The 11,989-nt window shown below is 32.6% G+C and overlaps 1 protein-coding gene across 1 annotated transcript; it reads left to right on the plus strand.

The window, feature by feature from the left end:
- Positions 1–8,037: 8,037 nt before the first annotated feature.
- On the plus strand, positions 8,038–11,024 carry LOC147384711 (tetraspanin-3-like). The gene is made up of 2 exons (XM_086426071.1): positions 8,038–8,612; positions 10,466–11,024. The coding sequence occupies exons 1-2, from the start codon at positions 8,112–8,114 to the stop codon at positions 10,811–10,813; spliced, it is 849 nt and encodes a 282-aa protein (XP_086282197.1). The 5' UTR covers positions 8,038–8,111; the 3' UTR covers positions 10,814–11,024.
- The last annotated feature ends 965 nt before the right edge of the window (positions 11,025–11,989 follow it).

An 11,989-nucleotide genomic window follows, 5' to 3' on the forward strand; every position in this document is an offset into this window, starting at 1 on the left:
TAAACATTTTTTCAATGTGTGGGTTAGAAGTTTCGGAATGGACTGATTTTTTGTGTGGATTATCTTTTAATCATAGAGATTTACAAAAATCTGACGGTACACAATTCTTCAACTTGTAAACTAGGGTTAGAAGGTTTAGAATGAGTCGATTTTTGGTTAGGATGATTTCTTTACCATAGAAAACATTCTCACCAAAAAAATCAGTTCATTCCAAAACTTCTAACTCATATTTTAAAAAATGTTTGACTCTCTTTAGGGTCTCCGAACACTTTCCATATATATATATATAGGGAGTATCCCCACCTTTAGTGAGAGTAACTTATTTTTTATTTTAGATTTTAGAATGCAAAATCAAGCGTAATTTTATCGATCGTATATATATATATATATAGGGAAATGTTCAGCACCCTAAGTTTTACCACACACTTTAACAAACGTTTTTTGTCCTACATGGGTTAGAAGTTTTGGAATGAGCTGATTTTTAGTGAGGATGATCTCTATGATTAGAAGATCATCCTCCCCAAAAATCAGCCCATTCCGAAATGTTTAGCCCCATGTTTACACGTTGAAAAATCGTGGACCGTCCATTTTTTGTAAATCAATTTTGATGGGGTTAGAAGTTTTGGAATGAGCTGATTTTTGGTGAGGATGATCTCCTCACCATAGAGATCATCCTCACCAAAAATCAGCTCATTCCGAAACTTCTAACCCATGTAAGACAAAACGCGTTTGTTAAAGTGTGTGGTAAAACTAAGGGTGGCGAACGGGACCCATATATATATATATATATATATATTTAGCCCACCTTTGGTGAGACTAATCTTTCAGGGGCCGTACGTACCATCCCACCCTATCACGTGTTAAAACAAGTAAGTGGTTACATTTCTTTGGAGGGGCATGCATGTAGAGACTCGAAGTCATGACCTGAAGAGCACACACAATCGCTTCTTAACATCTCAGTTAAACCCCCCCCCCCCCCCCCCCCGCGGTGGTATCGATCAAATGTTTATAAATACTATGATCAATTTTTTCACTTATTAGTTAGATTTGCTGTTCAATGGATCTGATTTAAAGAGCATAAACATTTTGTCTGTATAAGCTTACATAGTAAATTATTCCTTGATTAAGATATTTTCTTGACCACATTTAAAGTCTGGAAAGTGTTGCCGACATTTAAGGAAGTAAACGTTAAAATAAGAACGTTAGTATCTTAAGAAACAAGTAGAAGGGAAGGGAAATGGTCGTCGCAGCCATGATTTTAAAAGAGGTCAGCTATTGGCACCCCAACTTATACTTATTTTATTTTAATTATCTAAATTATTTATCACACCCCAATTAAAGATTAAAACACATTCTTCAAACATTACAAAAGTTTTGCTCAAATTATAATCTAAATATTATAATATTTTTTAAAGAAATTCTGTAGTTATTTATCTTTATGATCAGTCTCATATAATATCCTAAACCCAAATAATAGAAAGAATCGTACTGGAATGACCTCAAGATTGGACCTCATATCGTATGTCTTGATGTGAAGTGGATATGAACCATAAATGCTTTTCACTTGTATCTCGAGGAAAGCATTTATGATTTACACACATTTTCATGCTAGGATGTGCGATGTGAGATCCAATCTTGAAGTCATTTCAACATTATTCTAATAGAAATCTAATTAAAAAAATAAAAATAAAAATAAATAATGCTGAAGTGACCTTAGGCTGAAATTTCATATCACACTTTTTGACGTGAAAGTGTTTTGGAATCATGGATGCTTTTCGTCGAGATACGAGTGAAAAAACATCTATTGTTTTTATCTACTTTCACTTCAAGAACTGAGATATGGGATTCTAGCTTGAGATCATTCTAGCACGATTCAGAAAAAGAAAAACAAAATTAATGCTGAAGTGACCTCTAGATTGGACCTCACACTACACACCCTGACGTGAAAGTGTTTGGGAACCAAAAATGATTTTCCTTGAGATATGAGTGAAAAAACATCTATGATTCCTATTCACTTTCATGTCAAGATGTACTATATGAGGTTTAGTCTTGAGGTCACTCCAGCACAACTCAAAAAAAAAAAAAATGATAGAGCTTCTATTTGCACCCCAACTTTTACTTAGTCTCAATCATTCACTTATCAAATTATTTTTCTTCATGTATACCTTTATTTACCTCATTCAATTTGATTAATATCCATTGATACATCTATAAGTATATACATGTTTTGATAATAAACAAGTACTAAAATGCATATATGACCTTTTTGATAAGTATCTAAAAAGGTAAAACTTTTGTAAAATACGTGACCATTTCAGTAAAACACCAAAATAAAGGTGATTAAATTTTAAATGGTGTAGGTGATTTTTATACCAAAACTACCCTCATTGGATGATGATCAAACCTTCTAAACAATTTTTTTTGTTAAACAGCCAGAATCTAAGGCATGATTGTAGAGATTTTTTTTATTTTTTATTTTATAGATTAAAGCTTCTTATTCAAGTAAACTTGGTTCAAGGAGCTCCAACACATGGTGTTCATTGACTAAATGGGTAAGAAAAAAAAAAAAGATTAGGTACAAGTGTATGCCATTTACCCATTTCTCTTGATATAGATAATAGATTAGGTCCAACTTTTTAGTTGACAATCTTTATTTACCATATTTACATTTTTTTGCCCCTTAAAGTTGAGAAAACTTTTTGTAAATCTTTTTTTCCCCAATTTTATTACAAATTCCTACTTGATGTGGTCTAATACACTTTTAAAAATTATTTGAACTTTAAGATTCAACAAAAAGGGGTCAATCAACTAAATTGGCAAATTACTCTGATTTTTTTTTCCTTCTAAAATTAAAAAAAAATTGCCAGACAGATTCAATCAATTTCATCAGTAAATTAATTGATGATTTACAAATTAATCCTCCCTTCAATTTCAAGATTCTATCTTCTTCAACCTTCAAATCTCAAGATCAAGATTAAGGTTTTTAACCCAATAAAAAGATTAAATGTGATGGGTATTTGAAAAGAAATCCAAAAATGTTACTAAATATTTCTCAAATTGTTTTCTTTAACTTTCCTCAGTAATTGTCGAATCCTAAATTGGTTACGATGGACCATACTACCACTTATTTTAAATGATTAAAATATCTTTATTTAAAAAATTATTCTTTATCAATTGATTTTCATTCATCTCTAATTTCTTTTCTTCCTATTTTGTTTTTTTCTCTTTGACTAAATCCTTAACTCTTTTATCTTTTATCTTTATCTTTTCTTACTTTTATTTTAGTCGTATTAGAATATAATTGAATAGTAATAAGTGTATGAAATCATTTTAGTCACGCCATAAGATAAGGACATGTGCCATATTGCAATAAAACGAAGAGTCCACTTAAAAGAAAGCTTTTTTCAAGCCCATAAGCCAAAACAATAAGTAACTAAACTATAAATCCTAAGCTAGGAGTGAGAATAGAACGATGAACCACAGTCAAGTAAAAAAGAATTAAATAAATCAATTTAAAACTTGAAACGCACCTAGGGTCTAGTGAATATCCAAGATAGGTCTAATAGAAACAAAAGTTCCTTCTTAAAAGCAAACCTTTTTATTCGTAAATACATAGTTGAGCTCAAATCACAATCTCCAAACTCATACTCAACTAGACCTACAACATGTGAAACAATCTCAAGTTGACATATAAAATCGAGCACGTTCAAAATAAGTACAAGAAAGATCTGAATCAGATTGAGAGGATACTATATTTCAGGAATATTTCTCACATTTAAGTAACCTGCAACACTTACACATCAGACAAAAAATCTCTCAAAAGTGAGGGGTTCATCTCCTGAAGTACTTAAGTGCCTCCCTAACAAAACAGATCATCTAATCAACCGTGTGGTGACACATGTCCGAGAATATTCATTTATATAAGACAAACCAACAAGTAGAAAAAGGGGTTAGAAGTTGGTGAGTGGGAAAAATACTAATTGGTTGAAAGAGAATGGGAGAGAAAGATCTCATAGAAGAAAAATCATTCTGGAAGTCTATTGTTTACTTTCTTCTCTATTTAGGGGGCGGTTCAAGGGCCATATGAGAAAACATATGAAAAAACTTTCGTTTTTCAAAATAAGAGTTAGAGGTTTTGGATTGAGCTGATTTTTTGCAAGGATGGTCACTATGATGAAAAGATCATCCTCACAAAAAATCAGCTCAATCAGAAACTTCTAAATCCATCAAAAGTGATTTACAAATTAATGATAAAAATTGGTAAAAAATCGACGGTCCACATTCTAAATCACTTTTAATGGGGTTAGAAGTTTCAGATTTGGCTGATTTTTTTTTTTTTGGATGATCTTCCCATCATAAAGATCATCCTCACAAAAAATCAACTCAATCCAAAATTTCTAACCCATATTTTAAAATTTTATTAAAAACGAAAGTTTTTACATATGTTTTCTCATATGGCCCTTGAACCTGACCCCTCTATTTATCCCTTTTTTTTATTTTTATTTTTTTATGTATGTACAAACAAAATCATCGGAGGAACATTGACAGACATCACATTAAGACTCCATAGTTCAACTTTTCTTGTCATCTACCATCCAAGAAGCAACAAAGGAGCAAGGAGATCTCAGACCGCTGTCTTGAAGAAGATGAAGTAAAACCTGATATTAGACCGGTTCGACTAAGTCAACATTGACCCGACCAACAAAAGGGGACATTCAAGTTAGCAAGGAGCAAAAAAAAAATCAACAAACTGAAAAAGGAGGCGTAAGATTATATATCAAAGTCAAGTATTTCAATATAAGGAGATGACCGAACCAACGCCAACAAAGAGGGAGAGTTGAGCTAACCAATAAAAGGAAAGCCACGACAAATCCAACGAGAAGTTGGAATTGAATCAAGAGACAACCCAAGAGAAAAGTTGATGACCAAGAACAGAAGTCGACGCCATCAACCAAGGAGGTTGGTCATAGCGTCAAATACAGGAAGAAAAATGCTTCCCAATATATGGAAGGCCAAAAGGCCTTCGAACATGTTTGGGATTGATAGGGGGAGGTCTCAGACCGAGAAAGTCATTGTTAGTCAAGAAGGCTAAAAGAACCGAGGTTGACCACTTTCCCTCCTCCATGCTTCCTACCCACTGAGAAGGCATTAAAGGAGCAGAAAAAGCTGAGGTCCATCGCCATAAAGAAAAACTAAAAGATCAAAGTTGAATTCGACATCAATGAATTATACACATCTCGAGGAGTGGAAATGTCTAAAACCTCTCCATAATAAGTACACATTTTTTTTAAAATATTTCTATTGCAATATTAAGTTACTAAAGTTCGCTTGTGCCACACCATGTGCATCCTTTTTTGTTAATGGAGTAAAAGAGGAAAACTAATAAAGTTTGAGGGGTGTTATTAAAAAGTCTTTGGGTTAAAGGGTTAAATAGAAAAATTAGTAGTTAGAGGGGTTTTATTAAAAAAGGGAGGAAAAGAGGGATGAGACTTGATGAAAGACAATAAAATTGAACAGTTTCTACTATGTATTCTACTGTTTAGGAAAGCACCTTAAGGCCCCAAGACTTTAGTGATGAACTAAATTGTATTGTGGAGGATGATGTCAATAGGGGATCCCATGTAAGACTTTGATTGCTCATCAATTCTATACCTTACAAAAAAAAAAAAAAAAAAAAAAAAACTTTATTTGATTTTGTAATTATTTCTTAAGATATTTTTGATAAAGTTGAGAAATATGCACTAATATCTTCAAATAAGGGTAATTTTATCATTTACTTCGATTAACATTTAATGTAAAATGTGATTGGACCTTACAATCCAAAATGAAAAATATTTTCCTTACTAACTTAGTAAAGATTTTAAACCTTACCCAAGGTCATTTTGCTCAAATAGATTACAACATTAGCAATCCAACACCACAGCCCTCTAAATTTCATGAAAAAACTTAGATAATTTTATTTTATTTTCAAATGATCCAAGGTTTTCAAAATGGACAACTATCAAATTTTTACATAACTCCCAACTTAAAATTAAAATTCAACCGTAAAAAATCACTTTTTTTTTTTCTTTCAAAATTCATAGAATTTTATCCTCTACAACCCTGAAGCATCATATCTTATTTTTGGATGTCAGCCTAAGAACCCTTAGTAAGGGTTTCGCCCTTACTATCTTAGTAAGGCTAGTTGGACTCAATCAAAATAACTCCCGAGAGGAAAAGATATTTCCTAGGGTTAAACATGGTAGAAACCTCTATGTATCCTCCTATCTCAGCCCTTCAATGGACATTTGGTGTCCAAAATATTGGTCGACCCAAGAAAAATATCTCCTAACTTGACAAGACGCACTTGTGGGTCCCACCCACCTTCGGGGTGGTTCTATCAATTATTGATCCATTCATAAAGTATGTAATGAAAATATCCCAAAAGTAATTCTCAAAGCATTTTTAATAAATCTTTATTACTATTATATTTTTAAGAGAGTTATTATTTTCACACCAACTTTTGCTAACACCACACCAACCATGTTATACAGGAATTGGTGTGGCATTAGTAAAAATTGATGTGACAATATTAACAGTCTCTTTTAACTAATAAATTGATTTATTTTATTTTTCTTACTATTAAAAAAGATAATAAATTTCCAAACAAAAATACATACACATATCCATTTTTCTTTGTGCTTTAATTTGTTTATATCTTTTGTTTCAAAATTCCCAATTGATTCTCAAACTTATAAATTAATTTTATTTTATGATATAAATTCCCCAACCAAAAAAAAAATAAAAATACACATAACCATAACTTTTCTTTTGTGATTTAATTTATATAGAAAGAGATTCTATTTCTTATTTCTTTTTTTTTTTTCTTTTTTTATACAAAATTCAAGATGGTTCTCAATTGATTTTCAAACTTATATTTAACACATAATAAGTAACATTTCCTCCAAATCATTTTTAAAAGCACATGAATATTGAGTTTATTTATTTATTTAAATAATTTGTTTAACATGATTAATAAAAACAACAAAATCAAATAAAAATTAAAATTAGATAACACTAAGATTTTATATTGTTTGACTTTGAAACCTTTGTCTATCGACTCCAACTTTGACGTCGGCAGGCTGTTTTAAAATTTTGAAGGAACCCTCCACGTTACAAGACACTGATGTTTTGAATTTATTTTATGTCCTTACATTTCTACCAATATTTAAAATACCTCCTTGGAAATGTCATGTGTAACCCGATCGAAAGGGTTTCTTAAAATTTTTTGAAACTTCCTGCTCGCTTCAAAGTTTTTTCCTTGTCCACAAGACATGATTGTGATGTTCTTGAATTTAGAATATTGAGTTTAGAATCTATTTCTTGAAATTCTTATACATTCATCTCCTTACAAGAAATTGTCCTAAATATTAGATTCTTGCTGGAATAATATTGAAATTGACATCACGGTGGACATTACCAATGTGGATGTGTGTCAGAATCATGGATACTTTTCATCGAGATACAAGTAAGAAGCATTTATGATTCAGTGCACACCAATGTCCCCCACGATGTCAAATTTCAATGTTACTTCACAATTTTTCTAAATATTATTACATAAAAGATTATAATATTTATTTATTACAATCCTAATCCAACAACTAAAAACAAACGATGATAGATTGAGTCGTGATGATCTGACTACCCCCACATGACATACTCAATCGATTACTTGCCGTGACAAGTTTGAGAACCATAGATCTGTTCTCATCCAGATACAAGGTTCCCTCGAGATACACTTTTATGAGAAAGTGCAGCTGTGTATCTCAAGGAGTGCAGATCTATGTTCCGAATTTGACGATTGAATATGACACGTGGGTAGTCAGATTATCACATTCACGATTCTAATAGATTAAACCTTTCATTAAAGTTTAAACCACAAAATATTATCCAACACTTGTAACTTATTATACTCCAATGTTTCTCTCACACGTGTGGTTCACTCGTGTCCAACCCACCTAAAACTAAAGAAACCCCACAAAGACCCACATTTCCATTTCGAGCTCTCTTATAGTGCAAGAAAGCAAAGAAAAACACACACAGAGCGAGAGAGAGATAGAGAGAGAGAGAAGATGAGAGGAAGTAATCATTTAATAGGTTTTATAAACTTTGCAACATTTCTACTCTCAATTCCAATACTTGGAGGAGGAATATGGCTAAGCAACAAAGCAAACTCAACAGATTGTATGAGATTCCTTCAGTGGCCGTTGATAATCATCGGGATTACCATCATGGTCATCTCTTTAGCTGGCTTTGCTGGGGCTTGTTGCCGTAACACCTTTCTCTTATGGCTTTATCTCTTCGCCATGTTCTTCGTCATCGCTGCCTTGCTTGCTTTCGTTGTCTTCGCTTATGTAGTCACCGCTAAAGGCTCCGGTCGAACCGTCATGAACCGGGCTTATCGTGATTATTATCTTGAGGATTATTCCGGTTGGCTCGAGGAGCGAGTTGTGGATCCGAGTTATTGGAGAAAAATCAGTTCTTGTATTAGAGATTCTAAGGTTTGTAGAAAGATGGAAAGAAATTTTGAATCTGCTGATATGTTCTACCTCAGAAAGCTCAACCCTATTGAGGTAAAAAAAAACCTTTAAATTTCTCTCTTTTTTTCTTTTCTTGCTCTTTTTAAAAGAGGGTTTGAAAGTTTGATGTGATGAACGGCCTTGATTTCTTGTGAATTTATGTTTCTGGTTGAAGGAGAAAATTGGGTTTTTGATCAAATCCATGGTTCGATCTGCTTTGAAGAACCAAATCTGAGGATAGGATCGGGATGGTCTAGTCCGTGTTGGACCGGACGAGTCAATCCCATCGGTTCTGGTTTCAAACCGGTTTGATATTATTGACAAAATTTTATCTAAAAATATAAATAAACTAAAAAATTTGAACTGGTTATGAACCGAGTCAAAGGGGGTCTGAATGTATGATATTGTAATGAGAAATCGCTTGGATCCTGCCTGCACCCATTTGACTCGGCCGAGTTGTATTTTTCTTCTTTGTTAACTTTGAAACTTAAAATGTGTATTTTTCTTCATTGAAACTTAAAATGTGTCATATTTCTCATAAATTCATTGCTTCTAAAGAAAATGAATTTTAGCTTTTGAAAAAAAAAAATATTAACTCATTTCTTTACTAGAATAAATTGGTATTTATGTTATTAATGTCTTTGCAAATATTGTATTTTGTTCTTGAAAGATTTATTATTTTATTTTTAATTTTTTGAAAATGATTCATATTATGATATTTTCTCTTGTGATGGGAAAAGGCTTTGCATATAAAGAAACTCTATTATTGTTAGACATATGTTTTGTCTCATCCTTCTTGCCAAAATCAATGGGTGCACATGGTTTTGGCAGTTTCGGTTCGACTTATTTTAGAACTTGGAAGATAAGATGGTTCCGCTTCTAAATATCTTAGGAATCGAAACGTAACCAATTCATTGATACCCTTAGACTCAGGGGCGGAGCCGTGATTTTCTTGTAGTGGGGGCAAACTGTGGTTAATGGAACAATTGAAGAACTTGAAGTTGAATGGTTTTGGGAAGAAATTTATAGTTTTTTTTTTTGTTGTTAGAAGTTGAAGAAAATGATATTTAGGTCATTTCTATTTAGTCTATGAGAGAAGGCCCAAGTTAAGAGACAATGCCATCTTAAAAAAAAAAAAATTTGAAAAGGTGGGGGTGGGGGTGTGTGTGCAAAACTTGGAGGGAGTGGGGGGGCAAATGGGCATATAATAAAGATATATAAAACCATCCAAAAATTGAGAGTGTTAATTTCAACATAGGGAAAATGATATATATCAACTTTTTTTTTTCCCCTTTTGAATTAATGTTGTTAAAATAATATATAGTCATGATAATACGACACCCCCCTCTGACACACGCCCCCGTCACAGAACCGTAGATCATTTGCCTTGGGATACACAAGAAAAGATTATGATTATGCGTAATCCGATGCAAGAGATATATGGTTCTGTGATGCGGGTGTAGGGGGCGTGTGTCAGAGGGGGGGGGGGTGTTAGAAAATTATTACAAAATATAATATTCATCTTCGTGGGCATAAGATCCATAATCCTTTAAGAGGTGTGGGCTTCCTAAGATTTATAATCCTTTTAGGGGTGTGGGCTGCATCATGTAGGGGGAATCAATGATTGGGTCCCACATAAAAGTAAAATCTCATCATATCCTTTTAGATGGTGAGATACTAATCAAGAAAATAATCGAACGATTACAAACTTTCGAACATCTAATCTTGAAATTTTATAATTTAGGAATATTGTAGTTTGAATTTTGGATTTTAGATCATTTCAAAGTAGCTTATACATTTTGAATTTATGATTATGTACAATTTCTATTATTAATGTATTAAATGACCAAAATGGCCTTAAACAACTATAGAATTGATGAATTACTGTTTGCTACACTGAAATGTAGTCTGGTTGCTGCAAACCACCAACCGAATGCGGCTACGTGTTCATCAACGAGACCACAACGTGGGGCCCTGGAGGAGGAATGATGGGTACATCTGCTGATTGTTCTAGGTGGAGCAATGATCCAGTACAATTGTGCTATAATTGTGACTCATGCAAGGCAGGTGTCTTAGCAAGCTTGAGGAAGAACTGGAGGAAGGTTTCTGTGATCAACATTGTTGTACTTGTCATTCTCGTGATCGTTTACGTGATTGGTTGCGCTGCCTTTAGAAACAACCGACGGATGGACAATGATGAACCTTATGGTGAGGCCCGAATGACCAAATCACAGCCCAGCAGAATCCACTTCTAACTTCTTCAGGTCCTACAAAACACTTATATTTCCAATCTCTTATAACTATGGTTTTTGTCTCAAAGAGCTTGGAATGGTATTATGGAACAAATTTGCTTTGTTGTATTTAATGAGGGGTGTATTTGTCTTTATGGTTTAGTAAACAATGGGGATGTCATTTATGTAGATTGCATCTAAATTAGAAGATATTAGTCTCTATTTGAGTATATAATTTCTGTATAATTTTACATTTTGGGTCTCTTCTAACTAAAAATGAACACAAGGGAAACATAAATCAAGATTAATTTCTTTAATTATCAGATAAAAAACAAGTTGTCTAAGTTGTCTTATAGACAGTAGACGCCCCCACTCTGGTTGAAATCGAAGATGCAGATGGGTTGCCGGCGAATTTGTCTTCAAGATACAACATAGTCCAATTTTGTTAAAATTGTATATTTTCTCAAAATTTGTATTATTTTTAAAAAAAATCTGTCACACAGAATCTCGGATACACGAGTACTTTTTATTTATTATTTTTTATTGGTGGTGTAGAAAGCAGAAAAGAGTTTATTAAGAATAAAGTTAGATGTAAATCCCATATCATGTTGAGGGTGCCAATGAGTACACCCATTGCCCCGTTGTATCGTGAACTCAATTATTATTTTTATTATGGATTTATTAAGTAGTCCAATTAAATAGTTATGAATGAGGTAATTAGACATAAATATACCTTTTGTAAAATTAGAATCTAGAGAAAATTGGGAGTCTATTTTTATTTTTATTTTTCTTTTTTAACTTATTGTTAATGAAACATCCGTTTATAGTTCTTATTCCTCATCAATTTCAGCCAAAACCTTGACTTGTTCAAAGAATTCATTATTAGTGTATCAACTATTTAAGTGAAGAAATTCATGTTAGGTATTATTTTATTTTTTTCTATTAAAAATAATTATCTATCGTATTGGGTACTTGACACATAAACGATGGTAACGAGTATTTGTAGAGTCGGTTCTATTTCAAAGGGTTCGAGGTTTGGATCCTTGTCATATGTCATTGTGGATTTGAAGCAAAAACGACCCATTAACACCTACATTGTGTAAACTTTTGGGATTGAGAATTTGTCTTAATCAACGAAAGTGATTTATTTTTGATAAATTAATGAGGACTAAAATAAAATGTATTTGGATGTATGTATCT

The sequence above is a fragment of the Akebia trifoliata genome, chromosome 15 (genome assembly GCF_017979445.1).
Source record: "Akebia trifoliata isolate Shusen 1 chromosome 15, ASM1797944v1, whole genome shotgun sequence".
Taxonomy (NCBI): Eukaryota; Viridiplantae; Streptophyta; class Magnoliopsida; order Ranunculales; family Lardizabalaceae; genus Akebia; species Akebia trifoliata.

Bases quoted from the DNA above. Each gene is read 5' to 3' on its own strand.
- LOC147384711 (XM_086426071.1), top strand. From the start codon at position 8,112: ATGAGAGGAAGTAATCATTTAATAGGTTTTATAAACTTTGCAACATTT. The intron at 8,613-10,465 runs GTAAAAAAAAAC...ACTGAAATGTAG, and splicing joins GAAAGCTCAACCCTATTGAG to TCTGGTTGCTGCAAACCACC.